General features: G+C 37.7%; 1 protein-coding gene across 1 annotated transcript in view; it reads left to right on the top strand.

Annotated features, from left to right (window-relative positions):
- Positions 1 to 24,672, top strand: part of LOC121946929 (metabotropic glutamate receptor 4-like) — a 165,192-nt gene that overhangs the window by 107,456 nt on the left and 33,064 nt on the right. Inside the window, exons 3-5 of the mRNA XM_042491761.1 lie at positions 11,824 to 11,959; positions 15,498 to 15,652; positions 17,408 to 17,548. Of these exons, the coding sequence (XP_042347695.1) occupies positions 11,824 to 11,959; positions 15,498 to 15,652; positions 17,408 to 17,548 (432 nt within the window). The remainder of the gene's footprint in view (positions 1 to 11,823; positions 11,960 to 15,497; positions 15,653 to 17,407; positions 17,549 to 24,672) is intronic.

A 24,672-nucleotide genomic window follows, 5' to 3' on the forward strand; every position in this document is an offset into this window, starting at 1 on the left:
AGCTAGAAAATTGCTTCCTTTCATTTTGTTTCATCCTCTGCTTCTTTGATACCCAAATATTCAGCAGCTCCACTTTCCGTCAATAACATAGCAAAGCCAGAAGGAAGCACAGAGGAAGTGCACAGCTAGTTATTAGGAAAATAAAAGGCTAGAAAATATTATTAGCAAGGCTCTTATGCTTTTTACTCATTACTGGGTTCTTTACATGTTAAAGAAAATTCACTGAGAGGTGAAAATTAAAGGACATGAAGCACTTGCCATAGTGAGGCATTAGTTACTTCATAATTACACTACCTATTATACTTTACAATTCAGTGTAATCAAATTTCAGTGTTAACAAATTTTCTAAACTGTCTAAATGGTCAGAATTAGAGCTAAAGAGAGAAAAGCTGCATATTGTAAATGAATTTGCTTTAAATTGTGTGATACTTAAAAAGCCTCTCACTTTTTTGGCTGACTTTAACTCCCTAACATATTTTGGTAAAACCTAATTCAATCTATAAACACCCTGACCAATCTCTAATTGAAACAGAGAAAAATAAAATATGCAGCATGACTCCGGTAAAGTTGTTTTAGCTAGATATTTTGAAACTATATTTTCATTATTCAATTATTTTGACAAATGCTGCAATTGTGATATGAGTTACAATTTTAGGGGAAATGATCATTTTTGCATTTCATTACTCAAATGATAATTTGATTTTTGGCTGGGGTCTGTACCAAACAAGCATGTTCCCTTACATGTGGAATATGATTTGTAGGACAGGGCGTCTCTTTATCGTCACAATGCATCATTTATGATAGCATGATGTGACACATTTTACCTTCATCAAAACATGGCAGCTCCTGCAATGTGGGTATTTTCCTTGGCTATGTTTGCAGCCCCAGTGTGTGTGTGAGAGAGGGCAACTATCTTGCATGTAAATACGTCTCACTTTAATTGCATTAAAAAAATACTAAAATAGGCAAGGAATATCTCATTGTAACAATACGGTCACCTGCCATATCACACATGAAATTATATGTGAGTATATCACATTAATTCGATACATCACCTCCCTCTATATCTGAGGGGAGAAACTTGACTCTCACAAGCCTCACATTAAACCAAAGTCCAGCCTCATTTTCCCAGCAGTACATCACGGTGAACCCAGGGCTTATCACATGATCCAGCCCAAAGCTGGTCTCAGATATTAACCTGACGACTCAGCAAGTCCCCAACCAGTTATCCGGACTGTGCAGAAAATGCACTGAGACAAGTTCATGTGTTTTAAATTCACTTAAAATGAACATTCACACGTACACTGTACAGTAAACACACTATTTAGACACAGTGGCTATCAAATGCTGTGTAGGAGGTTTTATAGATTTGGAAAATGACACACATGCTCGACATTATAAAGACAAATTACAGTGACATACAGGTGGAATTGGGTTCATTTATCTTCTCCCCTCTTATATGGAAGCCACTCAGGTAAAAAAAAAAGTGTAATCTCTACCAAATTTTGTGTTCTACTTTCCATGTTGAGACATATGGCAGAAGCAGGTCTTTAAAGTCATCTGAGCCTCATAATATTGCAGATAAGGATGAAATTTGGTGGTTTGGGGTATCTTTTTGGCTCAGCAGTCTATAATAATTCTAATGGCATATTATACTGTAATTGATCCCCCGAGGAGGAATTCATTTCTTTTTATCCCCTCAGCCTTGCACAGAGAGGTAAGAGCACAGAGTCAGCGACAGAAAAGCGCCTCAGGGACTGAGGGGGATTTAGTGTCTTGCTCCAGGACACTTTAACAGAGGGGGGTTGCTGGAACAAGGGACTTAACCTGGACCTTTTCTGTATGAGGTCACTCTCCCAATTGATTTCAAACCATTCTTTCACATTCACCTCCTAGTATTATTAGTATTATACTTCCACTCAAACACGGCTTTATTTCTGATAAGTGGGGGAAATGTACCAATGTCAAAACAAAGCACACTTCCTGCCGTTCATCTACAGCAGTGGTTTCCAACTCAGTCCATTCTGAATGGACTGCAAGGGACCTGTGACTGTGTCAAATTTGTAAAAAAAAAATTTAAAAAAAGACTTTTTTTTAAGTGCAGTAAATTTCCAGCATGAAGCTTTAACTTTGAAATGTCATATCCTTAAATGTTTAATTTCTACGTGTTCTAAGCCACATGTTATCAGCGGTGTTCTTGCACTTTACTTGGGTATTTTCTTTTCATGCTAATTTTTATATTTTTACACCACTACATTTCAGAGGGAAATATTGCACTTTTTACATCACTACATTTATTTGACAACTTTAGTTACTTTACAAATGAATATTTTTGCATAAAAAAACATAATAGTTTTAAATAATATGATGTTTTGTTATTAAATTACCCAACAGTTGCACAGCTGCAACAATTAGCTAATGAATTAATCTGTTGATTCACAGAGAACTAATTGCCAACTACATTGACAAACATTTAACACTTAAATAACAATAGTAATAATAAAATAATAATAATAATAATAATATCTTTATAATTTGAGGGGTTTCTGGGTGGGGATTTTTTTTCAAGATTTTTCTGCATTGGGTTCTTTTACTTTTAATCCTTAACGTACATTTTTCTGATTATACTTACTTGCTTTTACTTAAGCAACTCTATGACAGAACCATTTTGGAACCACTGATCTAAGGAAACATTTGCTACCAAAAATGGTTGGGATTTTACTTATACGGTTGTTTTTCTTGCTTAAATTTACCAATTTCTCTCCCTCTCAGGGGCCTGAGTGTGTCCCAGCATGCACAGGATGAAAGGCAGCGAAACATTGGACAGGTTGCCAGTTTATCACAGGCCTCTGATCAACTGATTTGCATAAATCATTCGGTGCACAGTTGACTAAATCAGAGGGGGATATTATCTATCTCCCCATTTAGTGCTATCCACATCATCTTGTTTTGGTTCACAACATTTTTCAGTACTTTGATGTCATCTGAGAGAGTTTGTATAATGTGAACCGCTGTGATCACATCGCTGAGGCTGGTCTGTGCATTAGACTGCTGGTCAGACGCCAGACAGTATATATGGGACTGTCAATGAATTGATGAAACAACACTGCCGTTCAAAGCAGATGGGAATTCAAAGCACTGTACGGCTCAAAGAGGCTTTCTAATTATTAACTGATTGTGTCTGTTGCCTAATAAATCATTGGTTGCAGAAATAAGTTGCAGCTACAGTCAGTATGTTTCTATGCTGTTAGAAAAAGTCAAATTATTGTGTTAGTCCGACTCGAATGGCCTTTTAAAATACATGTTAATGTGTTAGTCAGACTGAAACAGTGTGAAATGGAATTCCTCAAAGTCGGACTAACACACCCAGATAACTTTGTTGCGAATCGAGCTACTCTTTCATGTACACTGTACAATCTGACAAATTCATTTGCTTTAAAAAAAATCTTGGAAACCAAATGCCTTAAAAAATGTAAGTAAATATAATTGTTAGACTTCATCTATGTTTACTTTATATCTAATTAAGTTTACTTAAAGTACACTTATATTTACTCGATTTTGTGAAGTTATTACAACTAAAAAATGAGAAGTTTAAATAAATCAATCTTTCTTAGTTTTAGCAACTTCAGTAAACCAAGTATAATGTGCTATATATCTGTATGCTGCTGGCTGCAAACTAGTCAGTCATATTTGTATATCTTTAAACACATTAAATTTCACTTGTCATTTTTCAGTTGATTTCACAAAATGAAGTAAATACTACAAAGTTTTGGAAAAAAGGCCTTTTTAAAGGGGGCTTAAAAGTAATCAGTTCAGGCAAAGTTTGCTCAAGGCCATTTGATTATATGCATATGATGCTGTGTTTTATGTTACTATGAAGTTATTGTAAATATACACTGTGATTCGGTCTATAGGAACTAGCTGAAAGGGGGCATATCTCCTCCTACCGTGGCAGTCGGACATACTTGCATCAAAAAAATCGATTCTCCCTTGGTGCTTGTATACTGGGACAAGGACAGTAGTCCAATTAAATAGCCTAATCGAACTACTCTGCAGCTCAACTTATCTGTGCATGCTAACTAACCAAGTGTTGATGTTTTCATTCAGCAGTGAAGAAAGTGACAATTTCTCAAATCTGCAGCATTAAAAATTACTGACCATCAGTGCTGTAGGAGCAACATTAGTTTTTTTTGGATCTCTGTCTCTTTCTCCAGCTGCAAATTAAGCCTGCCTGTGTAGGTATTTCCTCTAAGGGCATCCCAATAAACAGGCTATATATATACCTGCACCTTCCCCACAACGCCCACCTGGGTGTGTTTTGTGTGCTTTTCTGCACTACTTTTGCCCGAGCACAGGTGCCTCAGTGCCAGGGAATATTTAACGTTTATGGCAGTACTGTCTCTCCCACGGGTGTCAAATGAGAAGGAATATTAGTGTTCTGAGCTATTAGGAGAGCAGAGACTGAGGCTGACAATGGAAGACACGAGAGAGGAGGCTCGCAGTCTCCTCAGCAACGGATATTTTTAGAGGCGTTTTTTTAGACATGGCTTAGATGTTAAGAGTGGTATAGGATGAGTGTTGGGAGAGAAACACACTGCTCATAAAGTTTTCAGCAGTATCTGCAGGATAAAGGATGGCTCACTTAATACAGCAGATTCGACTTTGCCCTGTGCTGTACGTACAGATAATGTATTGGGTTTTGACAAACTGCAACAGGTCATCGGGAAAATGAACAAACTAGCTAAACGTGAAGATAAATTAAAGTTTTGATTAATTATTTACTTTGCTAGACTTGATGCACAACCCAGTTGTTCAGTTTGGTTTCACACAAACCAATGATTATTAATCTGTACGGATCATTATCAAATAATTTTGATACATAACTGTAATTAATCAGCAGACCTGGATGTCTCTGAACATACAAACAATACGGTAAATGTTTTTTTTTGTTTGTCTGCAGGAAAAATTGTAATTAATGGCTTTATAATTTTCTTTCTTTGTGTTATTGTGTTTACAAAGACACACTGGGTGGGAAATGGTATAAAAACTCTTCTAACCCCACCTGTTTAACATATCCTACAACCTCACGTAACTCTGTCACCTTAGCAAACATACAACTTTTGATAACTTTTTCAGACTTGTCTTTATTTTAAATTTTATCTGTTGTTTTATCTACTATGTAAAGCATCCTTGGGTCTTGTGAAAGGGGCTATATAAATCCAAGCTATTATTATTATTGTCATCATTATTATTGCTAGAGTAGATAGTATCTGTTAAGGCCCAACCCTACATGAACCTACATGGTATCTGTCCAAGTCCGGCCTGTGCCCCACCCACAGGAGCAGCTTTAACCCCAAGCCCAATTAAAAATCTGAATTTCAAAGTCAAAGACATATATTGTATATTATTTATTTTTTACTGTTAAAACTTTTTTTTACAAGCTAAGGGCTGATGTGTTTCCTCACACCGCTACTACTTTATCTTTTCCATATTTCAATAGTCTGGCGTCGCATACACGACAGGTTAGGCAGAGCGAGCTATGCTCCTCAGTGTCTGGTGCGAACGGTGATCCGTGGCGATGTGATGCGCAATTGATGATCACTGTTTTTTGCAGCATGTAACATGCATGCGCATCTCTCCTACTGCTGGTAAAGGAAACACTGTCAACCAACCAAGTGACTCAGACTGATTTAGTACATCAAAATTATGCTCATTTATATAACAACAGCCAGTTCCATTAGAAAAACAACAATAATAAAAGAAGAATCTGTGAATCTGACTCAATTCAAGCTGAGGGGCATTAATGAGAAACTACAGCCCAGTGGGGCCGGGGCAGAGAATCAGAGCTCTACAATGGTGGTCTGGTTCGCTTTAAAGGAAGTGTGATGAGAAGCAGTGTGCAGACAGGAGGAGGGGACATTCTCCCTAATTACATCCTGTCCGATGGCAAAATGGAATCTGGTTAATTGTTTTATTGAAAACCTGATACCTCTTAAGAGACTTGTTTCATTAGCTTAAATTAATATAAAATATGGAATGAGCAAGACCTATAATTAACAAAACCAATTAAAAACCACTTAGGTTGTATAAAAATGTCCGTTTGGAGCAGCTTGACATAGCTGAATCAAAATATATTTCAGAATGTGAGAGAAATAACCGTATTATGTGTGGATGTTTGGATACATAGTATGTACATTATTCGACACAGCGGGCTGCCACAAATAGATTTTTGGAGCTGTGCTGTTCATTAAGAGGAGTACTGGAATATATATACCATTTGGTTATTTATAGCACATCAGGTGCACTGAAAGTGAAACTTTACCTTTATTCTGAAAGTGTAAAAGTTTGTTTTTACTCACTTTTTACTTTTCATTTATCCACTGATGTGATCTGAATGGATTGATAGATCAATTATCCACCCAATGAGTGACAATCTCCTGCAGAGGAAAAAGAAGTCATGGAGAGCTTTGCCTGCACTGCGTTTACGGACCTGCAAAAACCTCCAATTTTAGAGAGGGGATGCAATGAAACAAAGGGACACACAGACATTTAAAAGATGCTTAAAAAGAAACCCTCAGCAGCAGCTGAAGGAGTCTGAGGAGCAGGGTGGATAACTGATTCATCAATCCGGTCAGAGCTGATCAGATCGATGGATGAGAGGTGCAGCTGCTGCAAAGGTCAGTGTAAAGTAAACTTTTAGACTCATCCTAATTAACCGTAAATTTGAATTTTCACTGCGCCGGATCTGCTGCTGCTTTGTGCCCTGGGTATACTCTGCACTCAGAGAGTGTGGTGCAACGAATAAAAAGACAGTATATGTATTCCAATAGTGCTCCAAATGAACTGTCTAGATCTAAAAATCAATACCTAGCAGCAGATGTTTTAATTGTGGCAGGCGGACACAAATGAATGAATGTGTGGGACATCCAGATGTTTATGTGTGTAATGAAAAAACTGATGGACATATGTCAACATATGTATTTTTATCTTTAAGTGCTGTTTATGAAAACAACAACAATTCTCAGGTTAATTGTTATCCTACTAGACAAACAAAAACTCTTAACCTACCAATGTATCATATATCGAGAGGACAGTACATGAACTTGAACTTTTTGACAGATTCTATGTCCTTCTTCCAATATACAAAGATACTGTATAAATAATATATAAAAAAGATTTGGTACTGTAAAGAGGTGTGTTGTGTGGCTGTTGTGTTTCTACATAGTATTAATTAATTTGATGTTGTGTTTATTCCTTTTCAGTAGTGATGATTGGGGGGAAGACATTTATTTATATTGACATTTTATTTTGCATTGTGTTGTATTTTTAACTTTTTGTATATTTTATTCTTTTCCTAAGTTGAGGTCCTTAGAAAAACCCATTGTGGGTCTCATCTGCACATGCATACTGTTTTATATCCTTCATTTGTTTTATTTAATCTAAATGTGCAACTAAACTAAACTAAACCAAACTAATTATAGAGTTAGCTACAGAACAGAAAAACAGAAATCCAATCTAGGCGCAGGTAGGGATTAAGTGTCTTGTTCAGTAGCTGCTCCCCATCACAGGGTTTGAATTGGGGTCCTCGAGTCAAGGGACCATGTCTTTGACCATCCTGTGCTCAGAGAGGAATGGGTGGACAGATGCATGGATGACTGGGTAGTGTTAGCAATAAAACAAATTGCCGTGTCTACCCTCCAGCTAACAGAGTGACAACAGCAGCCCCATGGAGGGCTTTGTTCAGTGTGCCTCAACTCCCACAAGCGGTTCTTATCCCCCTGGTCCTCCCTGTATTCTCTCTGGAGGTTCAGCATTGCTGCAGCCTGATGCTGGTGACGTGAGAAGAGAAGGCAAGGAAGGGATGAGTGCTCTGCTTCCACACAGCAGATGTTGTGGGAATGGGGGACTAAAGTACCAGTGAGGCAAAGACATAGAATCTAATGATTGATAGAGTCTCTGAGAGCAGAGAGCTGCTGCTGTGCTGCTGTTGCTAAATTTCCCATGTGCCCGTCTGGGTAGTGTAAGTGTAATGACACAGAGAGGGAGACAGATAAACCTCGGCTTCAGTTTTAAAACAGCCTCAACAAGCAAGACAGTAGAGCGGTACACTAACATTGCAAACTGTAAAATGTTTTAATGGCATATCTTCCTATTTTTAGTTTAACTTGTTCGGTACAACAACTGTGATCCTAAATCCACACCCTTACCAACAATTTGCATATCATTAATTGAGCCTGCAGCATTAGTCTGAATACCAGTCAGCAAAAAGACAACACCACAACAGCCACCATTACTCGTGATCCCTACTGTACGTACTACTCAGGTTATTTAGAATATATGTATCATTAATTTGTCAAATGTGCCTTTAACAGTGATAATCAATCAATCAACATCATTTTTTGTTTACTCTCATATCAATACATGCTTTAAAAAGTGCTTTATAATAAAGATAATGTGACAAGATCACAGAGGGAAATAAAATGTGATGCATCCTGTGTAAATTAAAAGAGTGATGAAATTGAGTTGGTAATTAAAGCTGAGGTAGACGGAAATCTGTAGGGGGGAAAAAAGGCAGAATATAGAAATACATCCTCCTCTTGCAGCTCTCATCGTTATGTCTTCAGCCATTGATTTTTGAATGATTTTTTTGATTATTTAAAAATCTTATTTAATTGTTAAGTGCTTTCTCTCTGCTTATCATACAACAAAAGAGACAAGAATTAGCTAACTGCTATCTAACCACTATGTGTGCAGCATCTCAGGAGACAGACCCTCAGTGAGGGGCTATAGCAGCTTGAGTTTGGCCAACGATTCTGATTTTAATGTTAAACCACATATGCACTATATCACAAAAACAGCATTTTATCCTTTAAAAAATATTTCCAATGTCAGGTAGTTTCTCTGAGCTACACCAAGAAACTAATGCACGCTTTTAGAACCAGCAGACTTCTTTAACGCTCTCCTTACTGGTCTACCAGAAAAAAAAAATTAATCAGTTACAACTAATTCAGAACTCTGCAGCACAAGTTCTGACTGAGACCAGAAGGAGAGCACAAATTATACCTGTTTTAAAAACTTTACACCAGCTGCCTGTAGGTTTAGTTTTAAATTATTTTATTAGTTTATAACACACTGCCTCTTCTTGTTTAGCTGTTCCACAGAGTCACACTAAAACATTTGTTGATTCTGCTTTAACCCATTATGCTCCAAAATGCTAGAACAGCCTGCCAGAGGATTTGAGAGGAGGTGTAAATATTGATACTTTGAAACATAAATTCAAAGCCTGTCTTTTTAGTCTGGCTTTTATGTAGTGTCTGACTTTCACTATTCATTTTTGCTTATTTATAAAGGTGCTATATAAATAACATTTGATTGATCGATTGATTGACTGAATGCAAACCCCCAGTGATGGGGCCACCAAGCAGGCTGGTGGCCAGCGGCAGCACTGGGTCTATTTTGTGACTGTGATTTTCTGACTGGGAGTCCATCTCTGAAGCTGCTGCCTGGATGGTCTGCAGCAGCAGGGAGTGACGCGTAGGACACGCTATGATTCGTGACTCTAGCTAATGTGTCTAGCTGACACACAGAGACAGACAACCATCCATACTCACATTTATACTTACTGCTAAGTACCACCACCTTGAGAAAATGTGCCACGCGTGGCGTCGTTCTTCAGAGTAAAGTCTCAGTTTTAAATGCTATTAAGACTGCAAAAATTGCAACCTAAACAATGTTTTATTATTAGATTTTGTCTTTTCATCTTACACTCCCATCTCCACCTTACATCATATCACCCTCAGGTGCGGCTAAAAAGGTACGACTGGTCTTAAGTATGAAATGCTGAATGCATGTTTCCTGTTAAGATGCATTATTTATACATCTGGCTGCAGTTCACTAACACATATGACGCAATCTGTGAATTTCAAGAAATCTGTGTTCACTGCAATATTCAAGTTGTGTAAATTAGGGGTTTGATGCGGCTGTCTTGCTCAAGTGCAGAAGGAAACATCCCCCAAAAACAAGACATGGGCCACTTCGCACAAAAGAATGAGTCTGTTCCTCCAGTGAAGGAGCTGCTAATCCATTAACCAGTCAAGTGAATGTAAAAGCCAGAACTGTCGTGCTCTGGCTGTGACATGCATCACCACAAAAAACCTATACACGCAGCCTTTCTGAGGAAAAACAGCCGCAGTAAAATAAGCGAAAGGTTTGAATAGAAAGGAAACATCATTAAATTCATACACAGAGTACAATCAGAAAAATGTTGCAGGCCACGGACTGAAGCTCCTTGCTGACTTGAGCGGAAGTGACTTTTCATACCCAAGAGCAAAGCAGTCAAATATCATTGTTAATTTAATGGCATCCCCTACTCTTTACTCATATTTCCAGTTTCCCAACCTATTAGTATCTGAGCAGGGGCCAGGCTTTGTTTTATGGTGTGAGTCTGGCTGCCATGAACTGAACTAGAGGGTATTATTCCTGCATTGATTGTTCATTGGGCTGCTTTGTACTGGGTCACGAAAGGGAAATTCATTAGCATGCACATACTCTCTGTGGCATTTTGGCAGGGCTACAAAACAGTTATCCTGAAATGTAGCATTGGGAATTAAAAAGCCTTTGCTTGTTGGTAACCAGGGGACATCTCCTACTGCCTTTAGACTTGTGTTCAATACCAGAGCATTTCTAAAAGGCTAACGGCCCTGTTTCACCTGATCCCGGGGGAATTACGGTGCTGGACAGTGCCTAACAAGCTAAACCGAACTAATCAATGTCACTGGACCGTACTGTGGGGTGACCAGCATTTCATTTGACAAATTCAACTGGAAATTTTGGTAATATATTGTCTCTTATCTGTTTCTCTTTCAATCATGCTGTTTGTTGTTAGCATGAGAAAAAGCAGTGTCTTTGCAACCTAAACCATGTACATATATATATATATATATATATATATACATATATTTAACTTAATGGATAAACATAATAAGGCCACTTTAAGGTACATTTATCAAAGTGTAAAAAAAAAATTAATCAAAAGAATTAATGAAAAAATAAATAAACAAATAAAAAAAGTATTAAAAAAAGTTTTTTAAAAAGTATAAATTAAAAACAATCAATATATAATAAAATTAAAAGATAAGTGGATTAAAAAAAAAGGATTACAAGAAAAAAACTAATACTAGTTAAATTAAATTTACAAAGTCAATATGAAGTAAATAATGGTTGCATCAAATCAGTTTAGGAGACAATATTTGTATTTATCTGTCTGTCTTTCCAAATTGGCTCATTCTTGAGTCAAGAATAAGAAGAAATTAAGTAAAAATAGTTTTTACTTCGAACAAAGTGAAACCACCTATAAGAAAAATGACTTCGAACAAATGAGACCAGTTTTCAATTACAAAATTTATGTACTTTCAAAATGCTACAAAATTCCCTTGGTCTCTCTGCCAGCACCATAAACTGAATTGATGGGTCTCCATGTCTCAAAGTTGCCCCTTGTGGTTTGAGGAAAGATTTTTTTTTAATACCTAGCATTCCTCATGCTGTGAAATACTGCACCTGTGCACATTTACTAGTGCATGTATCATAAAAAAGTCCAAAGGACTGAAAAGATTTGTGAGGGTTAAACGAATGAAGAAAGAAAAAAAATTCAAGGCTCAAACAAATATTTCTGTTGACCAAGATAAAAGACACACCTGAAAGCGCAGCATTAATATGCACTAAAATGTCTGCTCCTGAGATCTGTTCTGATGTTTTGCAGAAGAAAAGGCAGTTTTTTCTTCTTAAACCTGTTTAATTTAGAAACTTCTTTTGTCATCCAATTAGGTGGTCTGTGCATTTCCCAGTCTGTGAAAATACCACGTGAACCAAGAGCTGGAGAGTTTGACAAGATCATTCGCAGGCTGAGTGAGAATCCTAACGCCCGAGTCGTCATTATCTTTGCCAATGAGGACGACATCAGGTGAGTTCAGTGAAATCCTAATTGCTGTTATTTTAAAGACCTTTTAACCTAAATTTTCTTAACCACTTCTAACTGCTGATTAATATGTTCTGTCATAACATGTACCCACCAATCTTTCCTGAAATAAAAGTCTACTTTGTTTTGATATGTAGAAGTAAAGCTGTTCGAAGATTTTCAAAATCTAGTAACGTTTCAAGTAATAAATGTTGTTTAGTAATGTCTCTACCTGAGGCTGCCTCTGCAGCCGGCATTAAAATGTCACAAATGTCTCCAGTGTGCATAAAGATATTGAATTTCTTTTTTTCTTGTGAAAAACAGTCTGCTGTCTGCCTGTTAATATTTATGAGTTCTAAATGGAAGATGTGATTAGATTTGGGTGTATTCATATTTTCTTAAGCTTTGTCACTGAAGATGTCACAGGTACAGGGAAGTGTTTTTTAACACAAAGACACCAAGGAACAGGGTGATCTAAAGCAATACAGTGGAACAACCTTGCAAATAACTTCTATCACTGGTACACCATTAATGTTTACATCGCACGCTGTCACAATCACGCGCCTCTTGTCCATGAGTAGATTCACGCTTCCTTCTCTGTGGTGATATGGTTGGCAGGCATAGATTGGTGGAAAGAAAATAATTCCTGTAAGACATTGCTCACAACAAGGTCTGTGGATTATCTTGAGTAACCGGGTCATAATTTCTGAAAAAATACATTGCTGTTGAGTTTTAATGTATTTTCTTCTGGCACTTTGAGCACCGCAAGCCATCTAGTGCTATCTAGTTCAATAATTTTCAAGATAAGGCAGACATCTCTACAGCCGATATCTCCAACACTCAATAATGCACAAAATAATCTGGACTGATAAATGACACAAGTAAGAGAGAGAGAGAGAAAATACATATATATATACATATTTGATTTGAGGGTGAACCTTCCCTTTAAATAAATGATATGAGTACTTCTTCCACCACTGATAGTACCTTTGCTATAAAAGTTGAATCCTTTATTGAGACTGCCTCAAAGAGGGGTTTACTGCACTCTCATCATGTTGTAGTTAAATGCATTTTATTGAGAAGTTTTTCTAATATTTTGTATTCTGACCATACTATACAAAAGTGCAATTAACAGTGTCCCTGCTTTCCTTGCGGGGATGCAAATGTATCAATTAAAATTCATTATCTATTATTAAGACGGATCTTCTGCATTAAGAACGAGTTAATTAGTTGTAGGCTGAATCAACACACGCAGCACTGTTGTGGCTTTACAGGGGAAATGTTTCCCAGCAACCAGTTAGTAGGCCAGTGAATTCCTAGTGGAAGTGGGCAGTGATTTGGGGCGGTCTCTTGATGATGACCAGGGCAGAAGTCCCAGTGCTCATTGACTTAATCCGGTCCTGATAACGGGTAATAGTCTGGATATATAGTAATTACAGAAAGCCAGGGGGATTTCAGCGCTGCATGCCTGCTCTATCCTTGAACCCAGTCAGTGTTGGCTGGCAGCAGCCTAATAAGAACCCAAAATTGTCTACATAGAAAGTATAAAAGACTTGAGCTGGTTGATTGAGCCCTTTAATGTAATTATTAAACAAATATATAAATATACTACCTTGTCTAAGCATTGTTAACAGTAGGAGAAATACTGTGTGTGGTTTGCCTTTCCTAATGTAGTCAGGTAGGTCTGTATTTGTTGTGAAGGAAAACAACACGGTTTCATAACATTAAAGTAAATATAATAATTCATATATGTATTGTAAACTTCAGTTATAGAAACATTTTTCCTCCACCTCATTATTTTATAGTAACACACACTGGATGTGTTCTTTTCGCTTATTTATCACCTGAAATTTTGACTTTGATTTTAAAGCAACATTCACCAAGACATGACTCCATGTTATGTTGATGATTATTATTGTTTACTGTATGGCTCCATGCTGAACAAAAAATCCAAAAACGGAGAAAATAAACTGAAGTCATGGGGGGCCGGAATTCTAACACCAAAACTACGTATATCAAAACATCTGTTTACAAACTCACACACACAACTCATTTTTCTCCAGTCATATGCTCAGTACCTCCTAAACTCTTTTCTGGAGGGGAACTGAACAGACAGTGAAATTTATCTATGCTCTCTTCAAGGCCAACAGACTTCATTGACAAAAACAGTAATTCTACCTTTCTAATTACAGAAGCACCTGGTCTACCACTGTCTCAATCAGCTTGTTTGTTTGTGTTTTACTGGGCCTTTGGCATTTTAAAGAGTTAGTTGGGATTCAGCAAAGACACAATAATACAATCATGCTGTTGTTGAAAGCAGCCCCCCTTTAGTACAAGTCATCATGAATTTTTAGTTTTCTTAGTCACCAGAGGCATGCGAGAAAAACAAAGGTTTCCTCATTAAATCAAAATAACACAGGCAAGTAATTCATATAAATCGTTAGTTGGGGGGTGGAGTATTCCTATAAGTTTAGGTACGTCAAATGTTAGATAAAACTAAAACCATGCAACTAAAATAGCTTTCATCATAGTAAGAGTAGGGTTGTTTTGCAACATAATTACAATTTAGCACACAGTAAAGAACTTACTGTTAGCTGGGAACTGAACCTGGAAATGTACAAGATGCACCCATCCACGACCTCGACACAGCATCTTTACTTCTCACTGTGTTAAACTTGTCAGCCTGTCAACTCATGTCTCTGATATGTAATCATCTGAGGGCTGGAAAATCTATTTCTCTCATTTTTACCACATGAAGCACATAATTGCACCTTACAACATGCTCATTTCACTACATTCCTGGAAACCAGGCTCAGAGAAAAATCATTACCAATCAAACATACGTCACTGGGGTCAATAAACTAAAGTAAAGACACATTAAGTCAGTTGGATGAGTCGCTGCTCGCCCACTGCACATATGACATAAAAACTGTAGTAAATATTTTAATGCTTTATTACATCTTTTATGCACCTAAAAACACCCATGCAAGATTTTGAAACAGCATATGTGATGTAGAAGAGCTGCTGTTGTCTACGATACAACAAGATGCTTCATATTTATTTTTTGAGCCAGCATCTTTGGGGAGATATGAGGGTCGAAATTCTCCACATGCCAGGTGGCTGTGTTTAAATTTTATGTTGCTGTGCTCAAGCTTTCTTGATATAACTGCAGCTACAGCAGAGCTCGCTGGCACTTTTTTACAGCTCCCCAAACTTAGTCCCATTGGCAACAAGCCTGGACAAATGTGGCAAGGGTGTCATTCTGCCGCAGACAAGAAGAACTACGCTGCACTGGGAATGGATAGTGTGTCTGTGGTGGCTTTTCAATTCTCCTTAAGTGCCTCGGTGCAACATAGTGCAGACTCCGAATCGAATATTCTAGTTATGGTATCACCTGTATGACAGATGCATGCCCTCCTCTTCATAGGGCAAATAGGATCCCACATCATTGTATGTGCATGTAAATGCGTAAAATAAATTGAAACACTGACTATAAAAATATTTATGGTATCCTTCACCATTACTCTCCTTCTCTCTCCCAAAGGCGGCTCCTTCAGGCAGCAAAAAAAGCCAATCAAACCGGCCATTTCATCTGGGTGGGTTCAGACAGCTGGGGCTCCAAAATCTCCCCGATACTGAACCAGGAAGAAATGGCAGAAGGTGCCGTCACCATCCTTCCCAAACGACAGTCCATCAAAGGTATTCAAAACACTCAATCTAACTTTACCTTACAGAAACGTCTTCATGGTTTATTTTATTACATCACTGTTTCCCATACAGTGTCCCAAATTAATTTTTTGACTAACCGGCCAAGGTAGCTGGTAGATGAAGAATCCACTGCAGATCCTTTTTTTTTTTTTTTTTTTTTTTTAAATAATTGCCTTTTTGTGTCACATATAACATGCATTTGGCTCAGTACATTTAATTGAGATAGCCTAATGACTTATGTTGAATGCAAACTTCAAGAACAGGCAAAATTATATTATTATAATGCAATATACATATATATTGAACAGCTCATCACCACAGCCTAAGCATATGAATAAGTTCACTCTGGTAAGCAGTGATGCAAGTCTAGGGCTTTTATTGTGAAAGGTAAGAATAGGTGAGAAGGCTATAATAAGTTTGCCGTCTTGGTTCAAATCAAGGGGCCTCTGTGTTATAATTTCATAAAATTCTGCTTTCAGTAATAGTATCTGGATGTAACTTTATTTGTATGGGTTGGATGAGCACCAAGATATGTGCCCACATGGACCTGCCAATGCGCAATTAGTCTGCACTGGGCCTCTTCATATGAGTAAGATGTCAATTTGAATAGGAAATGTGGTGATCAAACATCACATAATTTATTAAGAAACTTCAAAGTAGTTTCACAATCAGATAAAACAGCAGTTTTCCCAGAAATCAGTTCTTCTTCACCGCTTTAATACAGTAGCCTACACAACAAGTTGCTCTGTGCAGCCACTGGCAACTATGAGTTTAGGGCGACTATAAAAAACCGACTTCTGGCAAATAGTTCTCAATGTGTCAGTAATACTGGCATTATTTTGCACTGGATAGTAAAAAGATAAAATGCACAGCTTTGGTTTCAGGATTAGTGGTATAAAGCTGTTAATGTTTTTTTTTTTTTTCTCACAATAGTATCAGATCAGTACTCAGTTTTGAGTATATTGACAAGGCAAAAAATGTTATTGTGATAGTTTGAAATCAAAAAACCACCACCCAATCTAATCTAATCTAACTACCATCAAATTCTGTGGGGAAGACTGTACATTAATATTTCACATTTAAAAAAATCTTTATACTTCTGCCACTTTTCTGCTTATGGTTTTTTTATGTTTGCCTCTACTATACATTACCAATACTGCTCTCTCCCACTTACAGACACATTGGACATAAAATGTTTTGTCGTTGTTGTTGCTGACTTTTCATATTAATCGCATCAATATAAAAAAAAAACTGGATATATTTTCCTGATGTTTATATGTAGAGTTACTCTTTTTTGACAAAGTTTACTTCATAAAGTGCATAAAGTTGTCTATGGGTGACTGAATATGCACTCAGTCATAAAATCTGAAAAACGTTCTAATTATACATGCCCCTCAGACAATTCTGCAGAATTAGGTTTATCAAAAATATTTTGACAAACTCATGGACAGCATAATAATTAATCAAAGTCAGCATGGTGAATGAATATGTACAACTGGATGTTTTAAAAAGATGTGACTCCGTATGAACTGTTCTTTAGCTGAGAGCAAACCAAAGGGAGTTTGGGTTGCTAATGTGTTTGACTGCTGAGCTTCAGTTCTAGCCGGGCTTTGACAAATACAATTTGGAATCATCACCAAAGTTATTCACGAGGGCCGGGACCCAAAAGACATTTACAATTTGCTTAGCATATTCAAATGTAAAAACAAGATTGATTAAATTCTGACAGCACGTTATTTCTTCCAGGATTTGATCGCTACTTCATCAGCCGAACGCTCGAGAACAACAGGAGGAATATTTGGTTTGCAGAGTTCTGGGAGAATAACTTCCAATGCAAGCTCAGTCGACACGCTGTGAAGAAAGGATCCGGCATCAAAAAATGCACAAGTGAGTCTACACTTAATAGCAGAGAAGGCACTCCGTCAATGGAAAGCACTCAATCAATGACTGAGTATATTGATTGGCTCTGCTATGAATACATTATGTGTTTGCTTGGTATGCAAAAGTAAATGTATTTGTCACCAGGGAGAAAACAATCACGCTACTTTAATTTAGGTTAAATGTAACGCATGTAGATAAGTGATTGGGAATCTCTATCCGTCCGAGAGAAATTAATGTTCCCATTACTTGTCTGTTGGCTACCTCAATTTGCAGGGGGGGCAACAATAGCAATCACAAAACTATGCCACCGCATGCGCTGAAAACATAATCAATAGTAAATCCAATCAACCCATTAGAAACAAGCTCTCAGGCCGTTAAAATCAGTAGGCTCTCTGGGCTTGTCTCTCATCCCAGCGCGCAGTGCAGCGCTGCATCTCAAGTAGTGCTGATTTAAAGCCTGTAATGTTTCCAGGCAATACATGCCTCACATGTATGTTGGACTATCGTACAACGCAAAACTTTCAACGAGGAAGCTGCTTGTTCTCTGCGGTTTGAGAGAAAGTGATTGAACTGTATGATTGCACCTGTCCGTCACTGGTCCAGCCTTGGCAACTAACTGCTATCAATCCCCAAGAGAGGGCAGAAATGTCATGTTCATTTGTATTTGAATACAAATGAGAAAACTCCCACGCAGTGTCTCGCTTACTGCTGGGATATTTATTAACGATGGTTCAGCCTGTTTTGACCTTCATCAGGTATATGGGAAAGCATCACAACACTTCCATATACTGCACATACACATATAGGCGCCTTCAATTATCCAATCATAAGGTCACAGAAATCTGTTCAACTGGAGAATGGAAAACCTTGAGCGAAAACGCACACACTGCCAACCAGGTTATTAGGAGAAGGAAACATCATATCAGAGACTAGAAAAGGATCAGAAATAAAAATAAAGTGTCAAGTCATTAAAAATCTCACGATTTTATCTATCAAAACACACTGCAGCGCATTCCTTTACAGCCTCAAAGTAAGGTCAAAATATAGAAAATGACAAAAGTAAATAAGGGCAAGATCATAAATCTTACAATAATAACAAAGGAAAGTTATCTTTGCTATAAAACTTTCAAAACTATCAACATGAACACATAAATAACAATTTAAAAAAATACTGTAGTTGTCTCGCTAATCTAGAGCTTCTGCCACCCGTCCGCAATTCTTCAGTTCTATAGACTTTCTGTTGGTTAAAATCATGACCATTAACCATATTGTTAAACCAAAATGGTGAATACTGATATTAACACTGATGCAGGGCCTGAATTTTAGCGCAGGATTGCTGGTATTGCACATAATTTCATTACTCATTATTATTAATTTCACAAATCTAGCACTTATAATTAAGGAATTTCCTGCATGTATTTATTGCAATAAATACATTTCAGCCATCATTTTCATCAAAAATGCAGCCTGTGTTCGGACTGTCCAGAGCGCTGCATTAGACGTACCAATTTCTGCCCCGGACAACACACCCTGTGCCCACTCTCTCTCCTTCTGTCTACAAGGCTACAGGCCCCTCTGCTGTTGCAGCTTCTCTTGCCAGCATACACAACATGAGAAAAGGTCCACACACTGGGAGCCTTAGTTTGTGGACCTTTTTTTGCATGTTGTTTATTGTTGAACGTTTTGTCCAGCACCTGCCTTAAATGGTTTTTGGATTTACATGACTACTATGTTTTTCCTGCTAGCACTTACAGGCAGGTTTCAATAATGTGAAGTTGAAGGCATGCAACCATGATGGACCGCTGGCGGAACCCTAAAAGACAGACACAAGTGCAAGTGCCGGTGATGCCAATGTTAATGATGTTAATCGTAACATTAACGTTACTATGGAAAAGCAGCAGTTCAAAAACACGCAAGGCAGACTGCCTACCTGGCATACAGCAGTAAAAATCAAAACCGCATCAGGAAGGGAGAGAAAAGGGAGCCACCAAAAGAAAGACTGTGGACACTAAATATGTTTACATTTACAAAATAGTCCAGTTTTTTCCCCTTATTCCAGAAAAAACAATACTCCTACCAAGCTGTGTCATGACATGTCTAATGAAAATGAATATTCCATTAACACTCCAGTTTAAATATAGCCGAGCATACTCAGATTAACGTGCCCTAACATGTAGTTAATCATGTCACAATATGGAGAAGTGGAACAACTGGAGCCGCTTGTCATTTTGCTTCTTTGCATCAAAATAGGATTTTTTCAGTTTCATAACGGAGGTGAACCTGTTGGAATCTTTCCTTCTGCATGTCCCACGTGTTATTTGGAAAATGCTAAATTCGGAATATTTAAATGGCATGCGATGTCTATATGACCGCATTAAACTCAGAATATTGTAAAAGTCGAAATAGGGGAATATTGGTGTGCATGTAACTACAGCCAGTGATGCAGCTCAAAGGGATGAACACTGCAGAGGAGGAGAAAGACACAACAGCAATGTAAATTGTGATAAAATACAATGTGAGGATAAGAATAAAATAAATTAGTAGTAAGTGCAGTTTAAGCCCCTTTCCCTGAAAAGCTCATAAAGAGAACCATCTACTGTATCTCTGGAAGGAAAAAAATCTTCAGTCTCAACACTTTTGAGATTTTGAGTGCAGCTGATGCACAAGTTGTGCTCAATGCATTCGACATAATAGCAGTCAGAAACGACAAGCTGCTGTTCAGGCCTCCTGGAGATACTGTAGCACACTCATATTAACACATCAGTATCAGAAAGATGTGCAGAACAGATGGTTTACTAACTGCAGACATTTTTATCTGAAATGACTTGTTTTGAATAGTATTATTAGATGCGGCTTTTTAATCCAACTAATATTGGACACTGCAACTCCAAAATGTCAACAAATACCATAGGAGACCGACTAAATTGGTACAGCAGATGAACGGACAAAGCTAAACAATTAAGCAGAGATTTAATTGTCACCTCTCGAAACAGCAGCGTGTCCCTTGGCAAAACACAGACATGCTTCCAACAATCCACGCTTGTTTCCAGGCTCCAATCCACACAGGTTTCAGGAGAGCACGTTACCTTAAATGATTTCTGTATTTATCAGTTGTCATGGTGGCTGCTCTTGGCCTAAATTGCTGCAGGCCCTTTTCTTCCTATGAGTAGCCTCCAGGGCACAGTAAATTTTTACAGACAAGAGGTACAATCATTTCACTCAGAGCCTTTTGGAAGTACTATCACTATCCTCCCCATTGTTCCCTTTGTAAGCAACATCATTTCCTGTCCCCACCTCTGCTTTTGTTATCCATTATAATAATGTAGTGTATAGACCACGCATAATACACCAAGTTATTTTTCAAATTACAGGAGAAACTTTTAGCCTCAAAATCCTTTCTGAAGTTCCTGTGATTATATTTAATGAATGTACAGTCTGCTGTCAGTGCACTTAATAAGAAAGAGATTCCTCTGTGGAAATATCTGCAGAAAGCTGTATCAAACCACCAGAGACTGGAAAATGATATTCTTAAAGTACTAACATGATTAGATGGGCATGTAATTATTCTATTTGTGTGGTATCAAAGCTTTTAATCACACAATGCAAGTCACTGGCATCTGATTTATGTACCATAACAGCGGGGTAAGTAACAGGTCATATTCCAGGACTGAGACATTAAAGTGTATCTGGCTTAGACAGTGAGAAAAACAACTCTTTGCAAATGTATAATTCAGGTCCTTTTGCTGCTGTTTCTCCCAGTGTTCATGTATCTGCTGCCCCAGAGGCCAAGATTTACTTTGTATCTTCAGATGTAAAATGTAACCCCCAACCCACCGATCATTTTACTGCTCTGTGCGGATGTTCCCGGGGGTGCAGCCAAAATACTATCAAGAGCACCTGAGCACCTAAGCTACCTGCTTTAATTCTCCAAAAATGTGTTAAAATACATGCACTGAACTGCATTATACGGAGAAACAATGGTCAGTATTATACAATATCAACAAGCACAAAAAACCACATTTTGTGGAATGATCATAAAGTTGAACCAACACCTCGAAAACAGTTTCAACAAAGACTGAACATTATGAGGGCAGGATTTTTTGCAGGGTTTTAGTTTGAAGCAGGGATATCCACTTGTATGATGCATACAATACAAAGCTTTCAAAATAATACTTTTTGGCAGATATGTATACATGGTTGTTTCTGAGGTGGACAGTATTTCAGAGCCTCATCCTTGAAAAGTTAAAGAACGATTCATTGTGGCAAACAAGAATGTCTGTACACTTGAAATCATACAGCTAACTGGCCAACATTTTTCAATAATACGTTACTGTTAGCCAATTAGTTTAGCTCGCTGTCATGTTATGGAAGGGTACCACACAATGATTTAGTGTTAGCTAGCCAACATGATTGCACAAGGATTTGTGGGTAACAGTCTTTCATTAGTGTCGTTTACTGTAAACTATGTTATGTATTTTGTGGCCAATTTATTTTTGGTAATAATATGTTGGATTAATGTATATTTTTGACATATTTTAATTTCAGAAAATTAAAAAGCTGCATAAATCAGCATTTATATCAAATTACATTTAAACAATAATTTGAAAATGATTTTAAACAACAAATACATTATTAAGAGAAACATAAATGCATTTCATTTTCTATTAACGAGGAAATATTTCAAAAAATATAAAAAGATTTTAAATACATTTGGAAATTGAAAGTGAAAGAAATTCTTAGCAAATTAATTAGGTCACATATACCAAAACATAAGTTAACTGCTTTTAAGCCTTGAACTCGGAAGCTCCTCTATCAAGCTTATAAAATGTCCTATTTTTTTAGGACCTTTATATCAGTATCATATAAACAACACGGTTTTGTTTCCTACAGCGGAGTAAGCAGAGCCCCAGAAACTTCTGGTTACAGGTATCAATCACACATCAGAAGGTCCAAACAGAAGTTTTACTTTCTCTATGGCTAAATTGTGAATTGTTGCTGTGGAGAATCCAATAATTCTCGAGTTTACTATCTGATCTGCTCAGACCTTTCACTGTACATCATGCTATTTCACGCTGCTGAACCATAAAACATGATCCTGTTTTGCAGAGCACAATGAAGGAGAATTGGCTGAGAACTTGTGAAAAGAGAGACAAATTGGCAATAACAGAAAAATGTTGCACGGTATCGTGGCATGAGATTTCTCATCAGCATTGTATCGGTCAGAAATGAGCAGGGCTATCACTTGAATCATAATTACTCTGGAGTGAGCAGACCACTGCATAAAACACACAAAACATACCAGAAAGTAGAATATCGAGGAGAGCAATTAGCCAACAGTCCAGCCATATCATGCAGCATTTCCTGTTATTAAACTTTTATGTCTTACTAAGCAGTTGGCAAAGATAAAATCCTCTGCAGGTATGCGTCTTATTCACGTCATTTCAACACACTTTGGGGTTTGAAATTTCAATGAAGCAAACTGGCTTGAGTCATTCTGTTGCTCTCCATCCCTGCAGACATGAGTCATCAAGGCTACCAGACACGAGCACATGCCTGCTCAATTGTCTGACGTCGATTGCTCACTGAGAGCATCAAGGACACCACCTGCAACTAAGCAATGTTCTCTCACTTCTTTGAATCTCTTGAGATGCAACACAGATATCAAGGTTCAAGTAAAAAGATGAGCCAGAAAGCAACAAAGACTATTCACTGTGGAGAAATTAGGGCTGACCTGCAGTGCTTTAGAATAATTATTCTGTATGATAGCAATGGAGGAAAGATATCCCCATTTAAAAGTAATTTGTTATCCTCAATTTCTTACCTTAGACATTTCCTATAATTAATTCTTGTTTAAAGGCGGTTAAAACTCATTTGCTATCCATAGCTTGCAGCTGCAACAATGAGTTCACTCCGTCTATGTGACCGTGTCTTTGAAGCTATGGTCACAAGCACTGTGGTCTATTTTTGTCACTGGGGTGATAATGTCCAATATCCTTAATTAGAATAAGGAAATGAGAGGGGTTTGTTATGAATGCCAAACAAAGTTTGTCAAACCTCTCACTAATACAACATTAGGACACCATTTTAACTATTTCTCTACATGCCGTGTGCCATGTGAATCACACGTGACCAAAGGTGGCCTTCACACAGAGGCTGAAAGGACTACAATTGTTTCTGCTTCATTTTTATGACAGCATAATTTCCGTTCAGTGATGGAAAGTAAAAATAACCATAACCTTGGTACCGTAGCACAATATGAGTGAACAAGTAATTATAAGAACATAATGTAGGTGCAAGGCTACCAAAAAACAGCATACATGAAGGACAAAAGTAAAGAATGCACACTTACGTCATTCCACGACAGGTCAGGGCCAGATCCAATCCAAGGAGGCCCCACCTTGAATCTGGGCTACTGGCACATCTTATGGATTAGGGCTGCCACCTGAAAGTCAAAGATTCAAATCATCAGTCAAAGACCCTCAGTTGACTGTAACTGCTTCAAATCAAGCAGTTTGTTTTTTTCTTTTTTGTTTGTTTGTTTTTCGTGCTGTGTACTCCTGGGGACAGTTTGGTCCCCAGACTTTGCTGTTAAGTGATTGCTCTTGACTTATGGACATGAAGGCAGTGGCACAGAAGCGGCAGAGGAGAGACCTTCTGCCTAGAAGTGGTGAGTTTACAGCTCACAGCAACCTAATATGGTACAGTCTCTGGCTTTTTGCTGATATCTGGCATTGCAAAAAAAACCTGTTGCACTTTTATGACCTGTCGTTAACGCCATTAGCTTTTTTACTATATTACGTGAATGCAGCTGATAACACTGAACTTCCCGTTGAGCCTGCTCAAACTTTAAAAATTTGTATGGAAAACAAAACAAATCTTTGAATATTCACATTAAACAGCCAAATCTGATTCAACTGACATAATTCTGACTTAGGTACAGCCCTATGGATGCTCAATCACTTTGGGATCTGGGAAATTTAGATTCCTTGAGCTCTTGGCCATGCTTAAACAGTTTTTGCAGTGCGGCATGAATCAGTGTCTGCTGAGGAGGGGCAATGCCATCAGGGAGTGCTGTTGCCATGAGGGGGGTTACTTGGTCTGCAACGGTGTTTGGGTTGGTACAGCACACT

Source organism: Plectropomus leopardus, chromosome 8, assembly GCF_008729295.1.
Source record: "Plectropomus leopardus isolate mb chromosome 8, YSFRI_Pleo_2.0, whole genome shotgun sequence".
NCBI classification, from domain to species: domain Eukaryota; kingdom Metazoa; phylum Chordata; class Actinopteri; order Perciformes; family Serranidae; genus Plectropomus; species Plectropomus leopardus.